The sequence below is a fragment of the Anomalospiza imberbis genome, chromosome 18, assembly GCF_031753505.1.
Source record: "Anomalospiza imberbis isolate Cuckoo-Finch-1a 21T00152 chromosome 18, ASM3175350v1, whole genome shotgun sequence".
Taxonomy (NCBI): domain Eukaryota; kingdom Metazoa; phylum Chordata; class Aves; order Passeriformes; family Viduidae; genus Anomalospiza; species Anomalospiza imberbis.
In genome coordinates, this window is record NC_089698.1 from 4,069,563 (window position 1) to 4,084,750 (window position 15,188).

General features: G+C 55.2%; 1 protein-coding gene across 11 annotated transcripts; it reads right to left on the reverse strand.

The window, feature by feature from the left end:
* Positions 1–2,961: 2,961 nt before the first annotated feature.
* On the reverse strand, positions 2,962–12,850 carry CMKLR1 (chemerin chemokine-like receptor 1). Of its 11 annotated transcripts, none has more exons than XM_068208598.1 (4): positions 10,923–11,194; positions 7,784–7,926; positions 5,642–5,732; positions 2,962–5,191 (listed from the first exon to the last, which is right to left on the reverse strand). In XM_068208598.1, the coding sequence occupies exon 4, from the start codon at positions 5,113–5,115 to the stop codon at positions 4,027–4,029; it is 1,089 nt and encodes a 362-aa protein (XP_068064699.1). In that variant the 5' UTR covers positions 5,116–5,191; positions 5,642–5,732; positions 7,784–7,926; positions 10,923–11,194; the 3' UTR covers positions 2,962–4,026. The 11 variants fall into 11 exon arrangements, with proteins under 11 accessions (XP_068064699.1, XP_068064695.1, XP_068064698.1 ...); XM_068208594.1 differs by having other exon boundaries at positions 2,962–5,194; XM_068208597.1 differs by having other exon boundaries at positions 7,757–7,926.
* Between the last annotated feature and the right edge of the window lie 2,338 nt (positions 12,851–15,188).

Consider the following 15,188-nt stretch of genomic DNA (forward strand, 5'->3'; position numbering starts at 1 on the left):
TGCTCCTTTGGGGTGAATTCAGGGCGTTCTGGGCAATACCCCCAGTGATGGAAACGATGCTGGGGGGCTCAGAGAGGAGGAGTTCCCCTTCTTCTCAAATTAAATCCTGTGAAGCTCCAGCTGGGTTAAAAAAAAAAAAAAAAAAAAAAGAAATCCCCCCCTCAGCAGCAGCACTTCCACAAAAACCCCAGAATGGGGAGATGGGCCATAAATCTGAGAGCAGCCATCTCCATCCCTGACAAAACCAACAGGTTTATGTAGCAGCTTGGCTATTTCCCCTAAAATTTACAGCTGACAGCATGCCTGAACACAGCAGGGATAATTTAACCCTGGCTCCAACCTGCCTGGCTCTGAGCAAAGCGAGAGGGGAACACGTTGAGTATTTTTTTTCCCTTAATTTTAAATTTCATTCCAATTTGGAATAAAGGCAGTGATTTATGGGAGAGGGAAAACACGGCTTTATTTTAGGGCCGTGACAGCCAAGTGAAAAAGAGCTGTCATTAAGGATGGTAACACATTCCACATGAACAAGGTGTGTTGTATTCCAGAGTAATTTCTCCCAGAAAATGAGACCCAGTCTTGGGTTTGGGTGGGGGGTAAATCCAGGGAAGCAGCAGCGGGAATAGGGAAGATTTGGGATGTGCTGGGTTTGGGATAAGGGTCCTGGACAAGGGTTGGTGCTCCAAGGCTGGGGATGGGGGCTCTGGGATGGAGGGCGTGTGCTCCGGCTCCAAAACCTGCTGTTCTTCCTTACCACAAGCCTTGACTGACCCTAAAATCCTCACAACTGCCCCAATTCCAGATTTCATGGGGATTCTGGTGGCTCTGCATCCTACTCATCCCTTGGCTCTGAGCTGTTAAATCCAGCTGCATTCCAATTTCACCGATTTCTGCCCCAAAAGGGCCGGCAGGTCCCGGCACAACCAGCCCTGGAGCTGCAGCTCCCACCCAGCCCTTTCCCTGGATGCTAATTCCAGTTCGTGCACGTTCCCCTGGAGCTGCCCGTGGTCATTAACCTCCTGCTGCCGTTAATCAAGAGGACTTTGTTAATTAACAGCTAAGGATGTCTCCAGCTGAGCAGCGCAGGGGCGGGATCGGGGTCACCAGAATGCATCCAAGGATGCTTGATTTAATATATTGGAGCTTCCCAACACTCTGGGGGAGTGCAGCCTCCTCCCCTCCACGAACAAAATATCCAGCACTGCAAAAAACCCAAGGAATGCTGACAGGATCCATCCTCAGCACCCTGGGAGATTCCAGAGCTGCAGCTCCTGCAGTATTTCTGGAATATCAGAGGAAATGGGGCAACACTCTGCCAAAGAGGGAAGAAAAACCTGGCTGAGGAGGCTGAAGTTTTCTGAGGAATGTTTTTTTTTTCCCTGCTTCTATTTTATAGACATATAAACATGTACTTTTCTAATGCAGCCTGGGCGAGCTGTTTGCTGCCTGTCTCAGTGGGTGACACGGGAACAGAAATCACTGATATTCCTTGGGGATGTTAATTCAAAGCTAACAGGGTCCAGCAGGAAAAACTCAGTGGAGTTTTCTCTTCCCCATCCTCATCCCAAACCTCGGCAGGATGAGGAGAATCAGGAACAGGAAGGGACAGAACACCAGCACTGGTGTCTGGATGGATGTTGGGGTGGAGCACTTGGATCATCCGTGGGGGATCTCCCAAAACCCATCCAAGAGGCTCAGATCCCACCTCAGTCAATCAAGCCCCATCTCTCTGCTCCTGAGCTCTTTCCACAATTCCAAATTGGACACCAGGGACCAGGAATACACACAGTGAAAAACCATGGGATCCTTCCCACGCCACACATCGAGGTATTTGTCTGGAAAAAAAGAGGTTTTATTAAATAAGCAAACAGCTACAAAGATGCACCCAAATATTTGGGAGACTTGGGATTGCCAAGCTGCCATTACAGGGATGATTTAACCCCAGGATAAGTACCGAGGCACTGCTTTTTGCCTTTTTTTCCTTTTTTTTTTTTTTTTTTTTTTTTTTTTTTGAAAGCTGCTTGGAGTAATAACAGAGGAGCTTGCAAAAAACAGACACCAGAAATAGCGAGGAGCATCCTGAATCCATTATGAACATCCCAGCACCAACCTGAGGGGCCGTGGGATGACATCCAGTCCTTGAGCCTTCATCCCACTGTTCCCATATCCAGGACTTCTCCAAACCCTGAGCCCAAAAAGCCCCAGAGGCTGCTGGCTCTGGATACATCCCATTCCCACTGCTCCCTAAACAGATCCTCTGCAAGTTCTGTGTGTCCCTGTGCGTCCATCTGTCCCGTCCATCCCATCTGTCCTATCCTATTCCTAATAGGATCCTGGCAACATTCCAGCAATATTAATTAAATACTGGGGAAAATGAGCAAGAGGAGCCTCCTCCCACCACCAGAAAGGCCCTGCAGCCTCCTCAGGCAAAGCATCTTCCATGGGTATGGCTCTAGCATGGATTCTGGGGGAAAAAAAATCTTTGGGGATCAGGGCTGGGAGTAGGCCTGGGCTTGGCCATGGGACGTGGTGTGCTGCAGGGACGTGTGGCAGTGCTCCCTAGGGAAGTGGGTGGATCCCAACCCCTGGAGACACGGAGACAATCCAGGTGCTGGGTGTCCCATCGCACGAAGGAGGCGATGCAGACCGAGGTGGAGCAGCGAGGCAGCGCCGGGGCAGAGAGGACGCCGGATAATCCGTCTGAAATCCTGAAATCCCGCTCCTGTCGCGGCATCCGCTCTGATCCGCCACATTCCTGCAGCTCAGTTACCAGGGCTTTACTTGTACCTGCGGCTGGCATGATCTGCTGCCTGGAAATAGCTCCCTGGCCTTTCCTGGGAGCTGCCTGCCCATTTTGTTTTTCCATTTTCCAATTTCCAAGGAAAGCTATAAATAAATATTTCTGCTTCTGTGGGCACCTGGGAGCCCACAGGAGATTCTCAACTGCCAAAACCTCACAAAGCTCCCTGAGGGACCTCCTGAAATGTCCCCAGGGCCACTGGGGCTGTCCAAAGCCAACTCCAGGGAGTGACACTTAAATGAGGGTGACACCGGGGCCGTGGTGAAGGAGCCCTAATGGAGACAGAGCTCCCAAATTAACTGGACGTGAAACTGGTTTGAGGTGGTGGCTCGGCCCATCCTTCACTGCAGAGATCAATATGCGGCATCAGAGTCTCCCACGAGATTCCCAGAGTGTCCCAAGATGGGATGAGACAAAATCATCCCATAGAATCAACTGGTCCCCCAGGGAGCAGCTGGTAACAGAGCCAGTCTCTCCTGGATGCAGGAGGAGACAGCAGGTCCTCCCCAGAAGCTCATTCCCAGCTCATGGGCCTGTTCCCGGTCCCAAACATCCACCTTTTCTGCAGGATGTACCGTGTGGAATGTGCCCATCATAGTGAGGCTTAAAAAGTCATTCCAAATTGACCTTTCCTTCTTTGTTCTCCCAGGTTTCCATGCTGGTGACCCTGTGTGTGAGCCCAATCCCCACACTGTAAGGTGGCCCTGGCTCTGGATCACTCAGAAGACATTTGAGACTTCCCAGTTCTTTGAGGTGGGATATTCCAACCCGTCCTAAGGACACTTCCCAAAAAAGTCACAAACACCTTGTTCTGGTACCAAAATACCTCAGGAATTTACCATGAGGAGCCACACACAGACATGGGACAAAGGACTGTCACCAATTTGGCCACGGCACAGGAGATGCCTTCCTGATATCCTGCACCCACCACGGTGCCTCCGGAAACAACAGGAAAGCCCTTCCCGGGTCAGGCAATGCAGTTTGGATGGGAATGCCCAAAAATGTTTTCTTAGACTGGCACAAGGATTTCTGCAATCCCACATGGGATCAAGGGTGGTTGTGTCTTCTCCATACCTTGGGGGCCTCCATCCCCTGCCAGCCCCCAGACAGCAACACCAGTCAAAAATGGGCTGTAGGACAGTGCTGGACAATGCTTGACCCACACCAGGGCCGGTCACCGTCACAGTGCCAACACCAAGGGATTCTGTCCCTACTGCAGGCTGAGTTTAGACAACCGTTGTCTCTTTCTCAGTCATGGAGGAGACCTTGGAGAAGCTCCTGTGCACAATGCTGGAGTGTCCTGTCTCCTCGCTGAGGGCATTCACCAGCCTGGAAAGGAGGGTCACCTTGAACTTCTTGAAGTCCTGGCCCATGAAGACGTAGAGGACGGGGTTCATGCAGCTGTTGGAGGCTGCCAGAGCCGTGGTGAGCGGGATGAAGATCTCAAACACAGACCGGGGGACTGTGTCGGGCACCGTCTCCAGCAGGTTCAGCAGGTGGTAGGGACTCCAACAGAGGAAGAAGGTGACAATGATGGTGACAATGATCTTGAAGGGCTTCTTGGACTTTGCCAGGCGGTTCCGGCGCAGGTTGAAGACAATGGCGATGTAACAGAAGGTGATGATGGTGATGGGGAGGATGTACCCAGCCAGGAACCTGGTGATGTTCACAGTGCGGTGCCTCATCAGAGACAGCCCTTTGTAGGATTTATTCCAGGAGAGGGAGAAGTTGCTGAAACAAATCACGGAGTTGCGTATCTGCATCGTGTCCCGGAAGACGAGCGAGGGGCAGCTCATGACGATGCCCACGGTCCAGATGATCACACAAACCCCGTAGGCCAGGTTGGTGGAGCGGTGGTTCTGCGACCACACCGGGAACACCACGGACACGTAGCGATCAAAGCTGATGGTGGTGAGCAGCAGGACGCTCGTGTACATGTTGAGGATGAGGAGGAAGGAGTTCAGCTTGCACATGACCGTGCCAAAGATCCAGTGGTAGCTCATGGCCGTGTAGGCGATGTTGATGGGCAGGAAGATGTTGAAGAGGAAGTCGGCCACGGCCAGGTTGAGAAACCAGACCGCGTTGACTGACTTCTTCATCTTCAGGGTGATGATGGCGATAACGAGGCCGTTGCCCAGGATGCCCAGCACGCAGGACACGCTGTAGATGATGACGGACAGGATCCTGGTGATGTCCTTGGGGTCGTGGGCCGGGTCTGCCCGTGCGCTGCCGGTGTCGTCATAGGAGTAGTCCTGGTAGTCGCTGTAGTTATTATTGAGGCCATCCAAGTAATCGGACTGGTTGGGAAACGCCATCGTCCGTGTGAACGGCAGCCGATCCGTGTGATCCCGGGGATCTGGGACGCTGGGATCTGCAGCCAGGGATTTTCCCCTGCTGAGCAAACACTTGGTGTTAATCGCAGTGAGGAGAGCGGGAGGGACAAGGGCCTTCAACATGTGTGGGAACTGGGGACAGGGAGAGAAGGGGCAAACACACAGGAATGGGGGATCCCATGAGAACCCCACTGGTCCCGAACAAGATGCTCCCACAGCTCCTCCCTCATTTCCAACCCATCCATGAGACATCAGGACGTGATTCAGTCCCTCAGCTCCACCAGGATGTGGCTGCAGCCTCATCCTGCAGAAAACGTTGATTACCCGCCTACTTCCAGGAGGAAAACCGGGATAATGCTCATTAACAGCTCATCAACAGCTCTGACTTTCCAATATCTGCAACATATTATGGCTCCTCTCTTTTTTTTTTTTTTTTTTGTACTGAATTGGACTGAAAACCCAAAGAGAAGCTCCCCACACACCCCACTGACACCAGGCACCCTCTCACCTCTCTCCTCTCTGTCGGGATGGGGCACAGGTGACACTTCAGCGTCCCAGGGCACAACGGCAGCTCCCTCCACACCGGCCTAAGGCATGAGCTGTAACATTAAAGCCAGGATCAAAGAAAGGCCACTCACCCCCGCATGTGGGGTTAAGGGAGGAAACCCAATCAGGGTGTGGCAACAATTAACCCGGTGCAGCCTCCCTCGGGGGACTGTGCTGGCCTGGGGACCCTCCTCACCTTCAGTCTGGGGAAGGTGGAATCCTGCCATGATCCCAGCAGCTTTTGGGCTAACCCAGGACAGAAATCCCGTCCTGTGCTCTCTGTACAAGCACCCAACATGAGCAGCATCCTCAGGTGCACACAGAGAACCAAACCATCAAACACAGGTTACTGATAATTAAATAAATAATTCAAGGTATAAACGAGGTGCACATTATCTGCATGATCTATTTTATATCCTGCATTCTCACAGGGTTGTTTTCCTGATTTAATTGATGCCCTGTATGTTTAAATATGTTGATTTTGGTAAACCAATAGCATCACCTGCCATTGTCAGACTCCGGGCTCCAGAGCCTGGATTGAGGGGGTTCAACCTCTCCCCTGTAAGAATCCAGAATATAAAACTCCCTACCTGGGTCAGGAGGGTTAAAACCAAAATCCAAAGCCTGATCGAGAAGCACAGAGCATCCCACACCGACATGTCCTCACAGGAGGGATGTGGGGACGCCCAAGGACCCTCCCTGTTCCCGAGGCATTTCACCCCAAAGGTCCCCCAGCATCGCCCTCCCGCCAGCCCTGCTTTGAAATTCCCATGGTGTTTGTGTTGGAAGCTATTGTTTCTCCCTGGGCTTTTCCTGCTGTTCCTTCCTGCCATTGCTGCTGCAGAGTCCCCGGCCAGGGGTGAAATCCCACCCTGTCACCTCCCCCTGGCCGAGCTCCGGGGGATGATAAGCAGCCAGAACAAATGAGGTTTGAGTGCAAAGTTTGGGAATGAGCTGGAGCTGGGGAGAGACCTTGTCCCAGGAAAACCTCCATGGCCAAAGAGATGAATTAAAGTCGATGATCCGGTGGAAGGAACAGAATCAGCAGAACTGACTCTCCCAGCGATGTTAATGTTGATTAATGAGGGTTGCTTTATGGAACAGGGATTTCAGATCATCCCCTTCCCAAAGGCAGAGCCCCAGAAAGGTGGGGGAGCCCAGAACTCCATGTCTATCCCATCCCATCCCATCCCACCCCATTGCCTCATATCCCATCCCACTTCATTGCCTCCCATTGCACCACACCCCATTGCATCATATCCCTTCCCACCCCATCCCCACCTCCCATCATCCAGAGAGCCCCAAAGCTCCCTGGACTTGCTCCACAACCACCTTTTCCACTGTGGTGTCATCCATGGGGCAAGTGAGACACTCCCACCTCTCACCGTGACCCCACATTCAGCCCCTGCTCCAGGGGGACAGGAAAAATTCCCACTCCTCTTCCCACCGTGTCCACTTCCATGTTTTTAATGTAAAATCTGCCCTTTATTATTATTTTTAATTGCTGGGCCTGATGACTTTCAGCTCATTACTAAACTCATTTTATTGGATTATTTATCTGAATTCTCTGTTAATTTTGCTCTGCCAGGTGGGGCAGGGATTGGTCTCTGTTCCCAGTTGGGGTAAGGATAGCAGAGAGCAATGGGAACACCAAGACTCTGCTTCCCTGTGGGATTTGGCAGAGAATGGGTTTGTTTCCAGGGCTCATGAGGAGCAATCCCAAACTCCACAGGAGCAGCAGGCCAATCCCACCATGAACATTCCAGATGGGCAGGATGGGCACCAGAAGCCCAGACCTGCTGGAAAATCATCCAGCAAACTCCCACCTGCCTCTCCAAAATTCTCCCAAAAATGGAGAGTCTCAGGGGCAGCTGCATGAAACCTCCTCATTTCTCACAGCAAAAAACCTCCAAAGTCTGGGAGGAAAAAAAAAAAAAAAAAAAAAGAAAAAGAAAAAGAGAAAAAAAAAAGCCACATAATACTAAGAGTGTTTCATTGCTCCTCTCCGGGCTGAAAATTCCCTGTTCAAGCCAAAACCACTGTTCTCCCTTCAATCTATTAATCTTTGTCCTCCTACCTCAACAAAAACGAGCAGAGGATTTACCCAAAATAGCATTTTCTCCGTCATTCCCGCAGCTGTGTTTGTCTTGGTACCCAGGGAAGGCCGGGTGGGATCCCCGACGGGCGGCTCGAGCACCGGCAGCATCCCGGCACATACCGGGGGAGGATGAGGTCAGGGATGTTGTTCTTGGGAAGGCAACAGGAAACCGAGAGAACAGCAGAAAATGTTCAAATCCAGCTTTTCTGGGCGAAAAAACTCTGCCCTGGCCAAGGCAGACGGGCGGGGGACGGATGTGAGCGGGGAATCGCGGCGGGATCCGCGTCCCGGGACACGGGGAGGGCAGGGGATGCTCGGGCCCCTGGCAGCGGATCCCAGCGGGCAGGGCGGTGCCAGAGCCCTGCTCCAGGAGTTTATAGGGATGGGCAGGCTGCCAGCACCGCCTCCTGCCCGCCCAGCGCCCGCCGGCCAGGCTTTTACTGGAGGCACTGGGACAGGTTGAGGAGAACTGATAGAACCTAATCAAATCAAATCAAATCAAATTAAATCAAACCAACAGAGCAGCTTTTGAGTACATCAGATCCTGCCTGAGCTGTCAAAGTGCATCACGCTTTGATGTACATCACGAAATAAATCCGTCTGGGACCTGCCAGGGCTGGCTCTGCAGCACTGGGGAAACTGGGGGGAGCCCTTGGGTCCGTGCTTGTCCCCCCTAGAAAATGCTTGTCCCCGCACGGGACACCCCGGACAGGACAAACAAACCCCCCGGGAGCAGCCGGGTCCGTGCCCGCCCTGCTGCCGCCTCCTGCCCGGCAGCTGCTCTGCCTTTCCTTCCTTGGAGCACTTCCCTCTCCTCTTCCCACCGGCGGTTTCCGAGCTCCCAGCGCACCCCAAACCCCAACCCGCTTCCTCCGGGCGTGGGAGGCGCGGGCAGCTCCGGCACAGCTTCCCGCGAGAGGGGAACTGCCGGCAGATGTTTGGAGCTCAGCTTTGGGAAGGGCTCGGGGTAAAACGGGATCTCCACGTCCCTCTGGACTTGCTGGCACCAGACCCCACCGAGCCCTGCCACAGTCCCAGATGTCCCTGGAGGGCAGGGATGTCCCTGGGGACATGTGGCAGGTGCTGGTGCCAGTTCCGTGGGGGTTCACAGCTCTGGCTGTGCTTGAGTCCCATCCTGCAGGCTGGATCCCGAGCATCCCTAAGAATTCCATGGCATCTCATGCCCCAGGGAAGTGGGATGCAAACCCCATCCCAAGCTGGCACCCGAGGCCACCCCATCAATCCCTCTGGCACCCAGGTGTTTCCAGCCCGGGGTTACACAGGAAGGACATCCCTGCAGGGATCCAGCTCCCAGGAATCTCAGGGAGCAAGGAACCAAATGGGAAAGCAGCTCTGGGTACCCAGCTCCAATTCCCCTTTATTTTGGCAGGTGATTGCCATGGCAACAGATGCCACAGGGATGAGGCTGCTCAGCACCCCACACCCCACCGGGACACCCAGGATGAAGCCCCATTCCTTGGTGTAAATCGACCATCAAGAGGGAGTTCAGACCTCCAAACCCCAAACTCCAACCTGCCCAAAAGCTGCTCCTGGCTGCGATTCCGGCCCTGCCACCACCCCTGACCCCTCTGTCCCGCTCCAGCAGGCTGGGAAGGGCACAGGGATGTGGAATGCCATGGGAGCAGCAGGCTGAGAATGAGCTCCTGCCAGTGAGGATCCGGGCTGGAAATCCTCCCAAACCTCCCCCAGCACCTGGAGACCCCCAGGGCAAAGCGAGGAGGCACAGCCACGGGGTAAACTGAGGCACAGAGCTCTGCTCCAAGGGCAGTGGGAGGCTTAATCCCTACCTGCATCCACTCAGACACATCCCAGTTCTTCTCCTTTACAGATCTTGGACCCCCACACCCGGCAGCCTCCGGCATCCCCAGCCTCTCCCTGCATCCCTGAGGCTGAGGCTGCACCCCGCCCGTGTGAACGGCACAGGGAAAAGGGAATAGCTGGAAAAGGCAGCCTTAGAAAAGCTGCTGTGCCCAGGGTGGGACAGAAAAACATGAGTCAGTGTTTATCTGGGCAGAGCCGGCCAGGCTGAGCAGGACGGGTCGGGCTAGGACGGGATGGATCCCACAGATCCTCCTGGCCACAGTGTGGGGTCACCCCCATCGGGAAACCACCCCAATCCTGCCAGAAAAAGGGGTTTAATCTCAAAATTTGGGTCATGAAAGACCCCTCCCAGAGTGAAACTCCGGCAGAGGAACCCGGCCTTCCCTGGCATCAAGTGTTGAAAGAGCCACCCTGTTCATAAAATCCCGGCCTTTTGCTCCATCCATTATGCTCTTGGGAAGGTTTGAGGATTAAAAGGGAAAAATTTGGGCGTTTGCACCTACACAGGCAAAGATTTCCTTGAAAAGGGTAGTTTGTACTTCTGAGCTGCTTAAAATGACTCGGCTTCCAAGATAATAAATTCCATCTCCTCTACTCTCTTCTAATAATCCAAAGTATTGTCCTGGCACTTCTCAGGCAATAAAAAGACAAAAAAACTCTTCCTTTTTCAGAGCATCCTCCCTGCTACACCCCAGTGGCCCAGTGATGCTGTCCCTAACCATAGCTTGGGTTTTGTCAGGGGACAAAACCTTGGGGACATCACTCTGCATTTGGGGCGTACAAAGGGAAAGAAACCCAAGAAAACAGAAATAGGGCTGCGGGAGGGACGTGCCCCGGCAGGGGATGCGGCATGGCAGGGGACAGCAGGCTCAGCCCCCCCTCGAGCGAGGAAATCACCCCGGATCCGCGGGAGCATCCTCCCAGCTGTGCTCTGTGTCCCCAGCTGAATGCTGATCAGCACGGCAAAGAAAAGCCACCCTGTTCTCCCTGTCCCCAGCGAGGGGACACTGCCACACTGTCAGGACATCAACCCCCCCCAAATTCACTGCCAGCTCCTCTCCCTTCCCTGCTGTTTTCCCACCCCGCAGGCTGCAAAGCCCAGCTCCAAAAGAGGTTGGGATTTTAGGGAAAATTAGGGGGTTTGGGGTGAAGGACAGTGGGGATCCCAGAGATCCCAAACCCACTGTATAACAATAGGAGAGCAAAAAACCTCAGCTGGTTGCAAAACTCCAGCAAACCCTTCCTCCCAAATCCCTATTAAAAATATAAATTAACAAATGTATATAAATCCAGAGGTGTGTACCTGAGCTGGATAAATCCCCAAGGAATTTTCAGCATTTAGAGGCTGGATTAGACATCTCTGCTTCTCCTACAGCCCCGTTAGGGCTGGCATGGGAATGACCCTGGGCTTGTGGCTTTGGCATCCAGCTGGAGCTGACACGGATATTGCCGAGCTTTCTCATCCCGAGGAGAAGCACATGGGATGGGAGGATGAAGAAAATAAATGCGGCCCGTGGAATAAACCAGCTGCTGGCCTCAGCAGAGCTGGAAGGGGAAGGGGGAAGCTCTGGGGGAGGATGTTGAATTTGCGAAGGGGATGTGGCAGCACTGATATGCCCCGTCCACCACGGCTCCTGTGCTGCCCACAGTGGCTTGGGAATCTCCTGGGAGCCTTTGGGAAGGGTTTGGGTATTCCTCATTGTGAGCACAGCCAAAGAGTCCCCTCGGGCTCCTCCACCCCGGCTGCCCCTCATCCCTGCTCCCCAGGCACCCCAAATCCATGCCCTGCTCCTGGGATGCTCCTGGCTCACACACACAGGAGAGGGGGAACCCAAAGCCATTCCTGGGGTGCAGGGAAGAAGAGAAGCTGCTCATGAGTCCTGTTCATCCCACAGTGCATTCCGTGTGAGGAAATCAGCCTGGCCTGATTTGTACCCCCAAAGAGAGGGTCACCAGCCAAGGGCTGTCCCTAACCATCCTGACCTCAGCCCTGTGCCTGCCAGGAGCTGGAGATTGCCAGTGGCATCCATGGTGCAGCTCAGCACCATCTGAGCCTGGATGGACACAAATCCCTGCCCTGAGCCAGGATAACTCATCCAGAGGGAGATGCAAAACACCTGAGGTAAAAGCTGTGCCATGCTGTGAAAGAGCATCACCTTCCACCAGAGCCCCCACCTGCTCTCCATCATCATGATCCATGAGTTTTCCAGCTCTTGGCTTCAGCCACGCATAGGGAACAAATCCCAGTTCCCTCAGAGCTGGAAAAGCACCACCCAGGTGTGACCAGGGGACAGGGGGTGATGCCAGCAGGGAGCGGTGGCAGGTGGGAGGGAGCTCAAGGCCACCAAGTCCCATGACGTGGGGACATTGACCCTGTCCCACGTGGAGGATCTCCCGTGAGAGCCGAAAAAGAGAAATCGGAGGCACTGCCAGCTTTGCACAACTCTGTGTCGCAACATCCCTGAGCTGAATCAGGGCTAGAAAAATGCTGATGTGCTGGTTCGTGGGGCTGCTGCGGGGAAAGGAGAAGCCCCAGAAAGCCCTGAAGTGTGAAGAGGGCAGGGATGTGCCAATCTCCCTGTGGAGCCACGCTGGGGACTCGTGACCGGTTCCCCAGTGTGCTTCTCTCCCAGGACCCCCAGGATGGGCTGGGAGCTCTGGGATATTCCACACTTGTGGCACCTGTGGCAGATCCCCAGCAGGGTGCAGAGGAGCGGTGCCTCAGGACAGTGGGAAATGCAGCCCAAAATCATAAAACACATGAGAAACACGGACCCAGCTGGGGAGTGGCACAGGCTGGAACTGCCCCATCGCTCTGCCACCCCATCCTGTCCCATCTGCTCCCCCAGCGCTCCCAGTGTCCCCAACCAAGTGACCTTTCCATACCTCGTGCGGTGCCAACGCTGTCCTGCTGCCCGTGTTGGGCAGGACGAGCTCGGGGTGCCCTGAGTGCCAGCGGGATCCCATTCCCAGGCGGATCCCGGCGTGCCGGGACAGACACAGGCACGGTGCCGCTCCCCGCCGGTTTTAAGGGAGCGGGGAGGGAGTTGCATCCATCACCAAGGTTTTCTTGGCAGCGCGGTGCTCGGCGAGCAACAGCTGGGAGAGGGTGTGACGCCGGGAGCTGGGAACGCTGGCCTGGATCACAACCCAGCGTGAGGAAGCAACAAGCTGCTTCCCGAGGGGCCTCCTTTCCTGTGCCGCCCCCCGGACCAGAACACACCGTCCCACGGAGGGATAACAGAGCACAGAGCGCTCCGCAGGGATGCTGCTCCAGCCGGGAGCCCAAGGGGAGGCAGGTGGCTGCCAGCCTCCCCCCACGCGGTGCTGTCCCCACCCTGGGTCAACCGCTGTCCTCTGCTCCCCCCACCGCCCCCAACTCCTTCCAAGACGTTGAGTCACTTCCCTTTAGGCAAATCTGGCTCCCAAACGCCGTTCCTGCTGCTCAGGGGCTGCTTTTCCCGATGGATTTCATTACCACCAGGATGCTGCAGATGCTTCCAGGCAGCCCCCCCAGCCCGCAGAGGTTCTGTGGTGGCAGCTCTGTCACCCCAGCCCCTTTAACACCTGCAAGAAAAGTTATTTGGGGGCCACAGAGGGGCTGGGAGAAGTTTCAGGGTCCCCCAGATAGGAGGGATGGGAAAGGCTGGATGCAGGGATGAGGTTCAAGGGGATAAACGAGGTTTTTGGGGCAGCCCCCCAGCTTGGGAGCACTGAGCAGTGCAGCCTCCACCCACACAGAACAGGAGGTTTGGATAACCCCAGGCTTGATGTGGCACCGGGAAAATTCCTTCCTTCCCCACGCAGCTCCCGCACTCCCAAGCCTCAGCCATCCCAGTCCCAGCATCCATCCCAGTCCCAGCATCCATCCCAGTCCCAGCATCCATCCCAGCAGGATAAGAGCCAGTGCAGGGTTTGGGAGCAAAGGCAGCACAAGGAAACACAAGAACATTTGGCAGTGATGCCCCCTCACCCTCCTCCAGCCTGGAAAAGGAGCAGGATTTGCCCCACTGGGACACCCCAGAACCAGCTCAAGCAACGCTGCCCTGGGTTTGCCACCAGCCATTCCAACCCTCTCCCCAGAAGAAAGGAAGTTCATTTACCAGAGGATACTAATTAAGGCTAATTAATTACCCTCAGCTGTAAAGACAGGGCAAAAAACATCCTGAATCCATCCAGCAAGGGAGAAAACCAACTGCAAACTGGTGGGATTTCCTTTTGCGTGTCCGGAGTCCAGGTGTGCCACCAAGAGATGCTCAGCCCAGGCAGCTCTGGGTGGCACCAGCTGGGACCTGGTGGGGGTCTTTGGGCTTCCCAAAACCACCCCAGGGCCTGCTGGGGCTGGGAATGCTTGGCCATGGATGCTCCTGCACGTGGCCTTGCCAAGGCCTGACCCCGGGACATCATCAAGCAATGACCAAAATCCCGGCAGCTCTGAGGGCTCCAAGCCAAGACCCGACACAATCCCAGTGTTCCCAGCAAAGCTGAGCTCTGCAGCCCCCCAGAACCAACCCATCCCTTGGCACTGCCTCCTTTCCCAGGCACCTGCCACTTCCCCACATCCAGGCAGGATGCAGGATCCTGGTTTCACACTGATCCCTGTGTTTAGCAGGATGAAAGGAAAACACGCTGACTTGGGATATGATTTCCCATCCCGAGCGTTTGTGGGTTGGGGTTTCCCTCCGGGGCACTCGGCATCGCCTGCTCAGCAAAGCCCTGCCGGCAGCAGTGCCTGCGGAAGGACAAATCCCCGTTCCCAGGGCTGGTGCTGGAGCAGGATCCGTGCAGGAGCAGCCGTCGGGAACGGCAATTCCAGGCGCCGCAGCCGGCGCAGCCTTTGGCAGTTGTCATGTCCTTGGCAAGCGCCGAGTGCCACCCACACCGAGCAAAGCAATTAAAGCTCTAAATTGATTTGGGCTAATTAAACGCCCTGGAGCAGCTCCCTGCCGAGCCAGGATACGCGGATGGAGCCGGGATGCGCGGATGGGGCCGGGATGCGCGGATGGGGCCGGGATGCGCGGATGGGGCCGGGATGCGCGGATGGGGCCGGGATGCGCGGATGGGGTCGGGATGCGCGGCCGGAGCCCGGCAGGTCCGACCCCTCCGGCTCTCGCCCTTCTTCCCTCCCACACAGGCGCTGGGAACCCGCCTGACTCATCCCGAAACAGATGTGGCAGTCAATGGGGAAGAAGTTGGAGGAAGTTTTCCCTCTCCGGGGGAGCTTTCTCCGGCATCCAGCAGCACATTCCCTCGCCCCGGGCAGAGCCGTGGGGATAAATGGGAGTGGCTGGAAAAGGAGCTGGGCTCAGCTACGAGGACAGGATAGGAGGCTCCCGCTGCATATCCCAGCTCCAAATCCCGGGGTTTAGAGCTGGGTTTATGCCCAGGGATAACTCTGCCCTGCCTTTCCCACAGGGAGCTCATCCCTGGCTCACACCCGCTGCGGTCCGACCTCCGGATCCCGTCACTGCCACCCGATCCAAGTGCAAACTCCCTGCCCAAATAAAGAAGCCACAGACAGGATGTCGAAGAGACGGCTCCCGTTCCCTTTTTTCGCTGATTTGATACA

Excerpts from the sequence above, each read along its gene's own strand:
- CMKLR1 (XM_068208596.1), bottom strand. The coding sequence starts at position 5,115 with ATGGCGTTTCCCAACCAGTCCGATTACTTGGATGGCCTCAATAATAAC.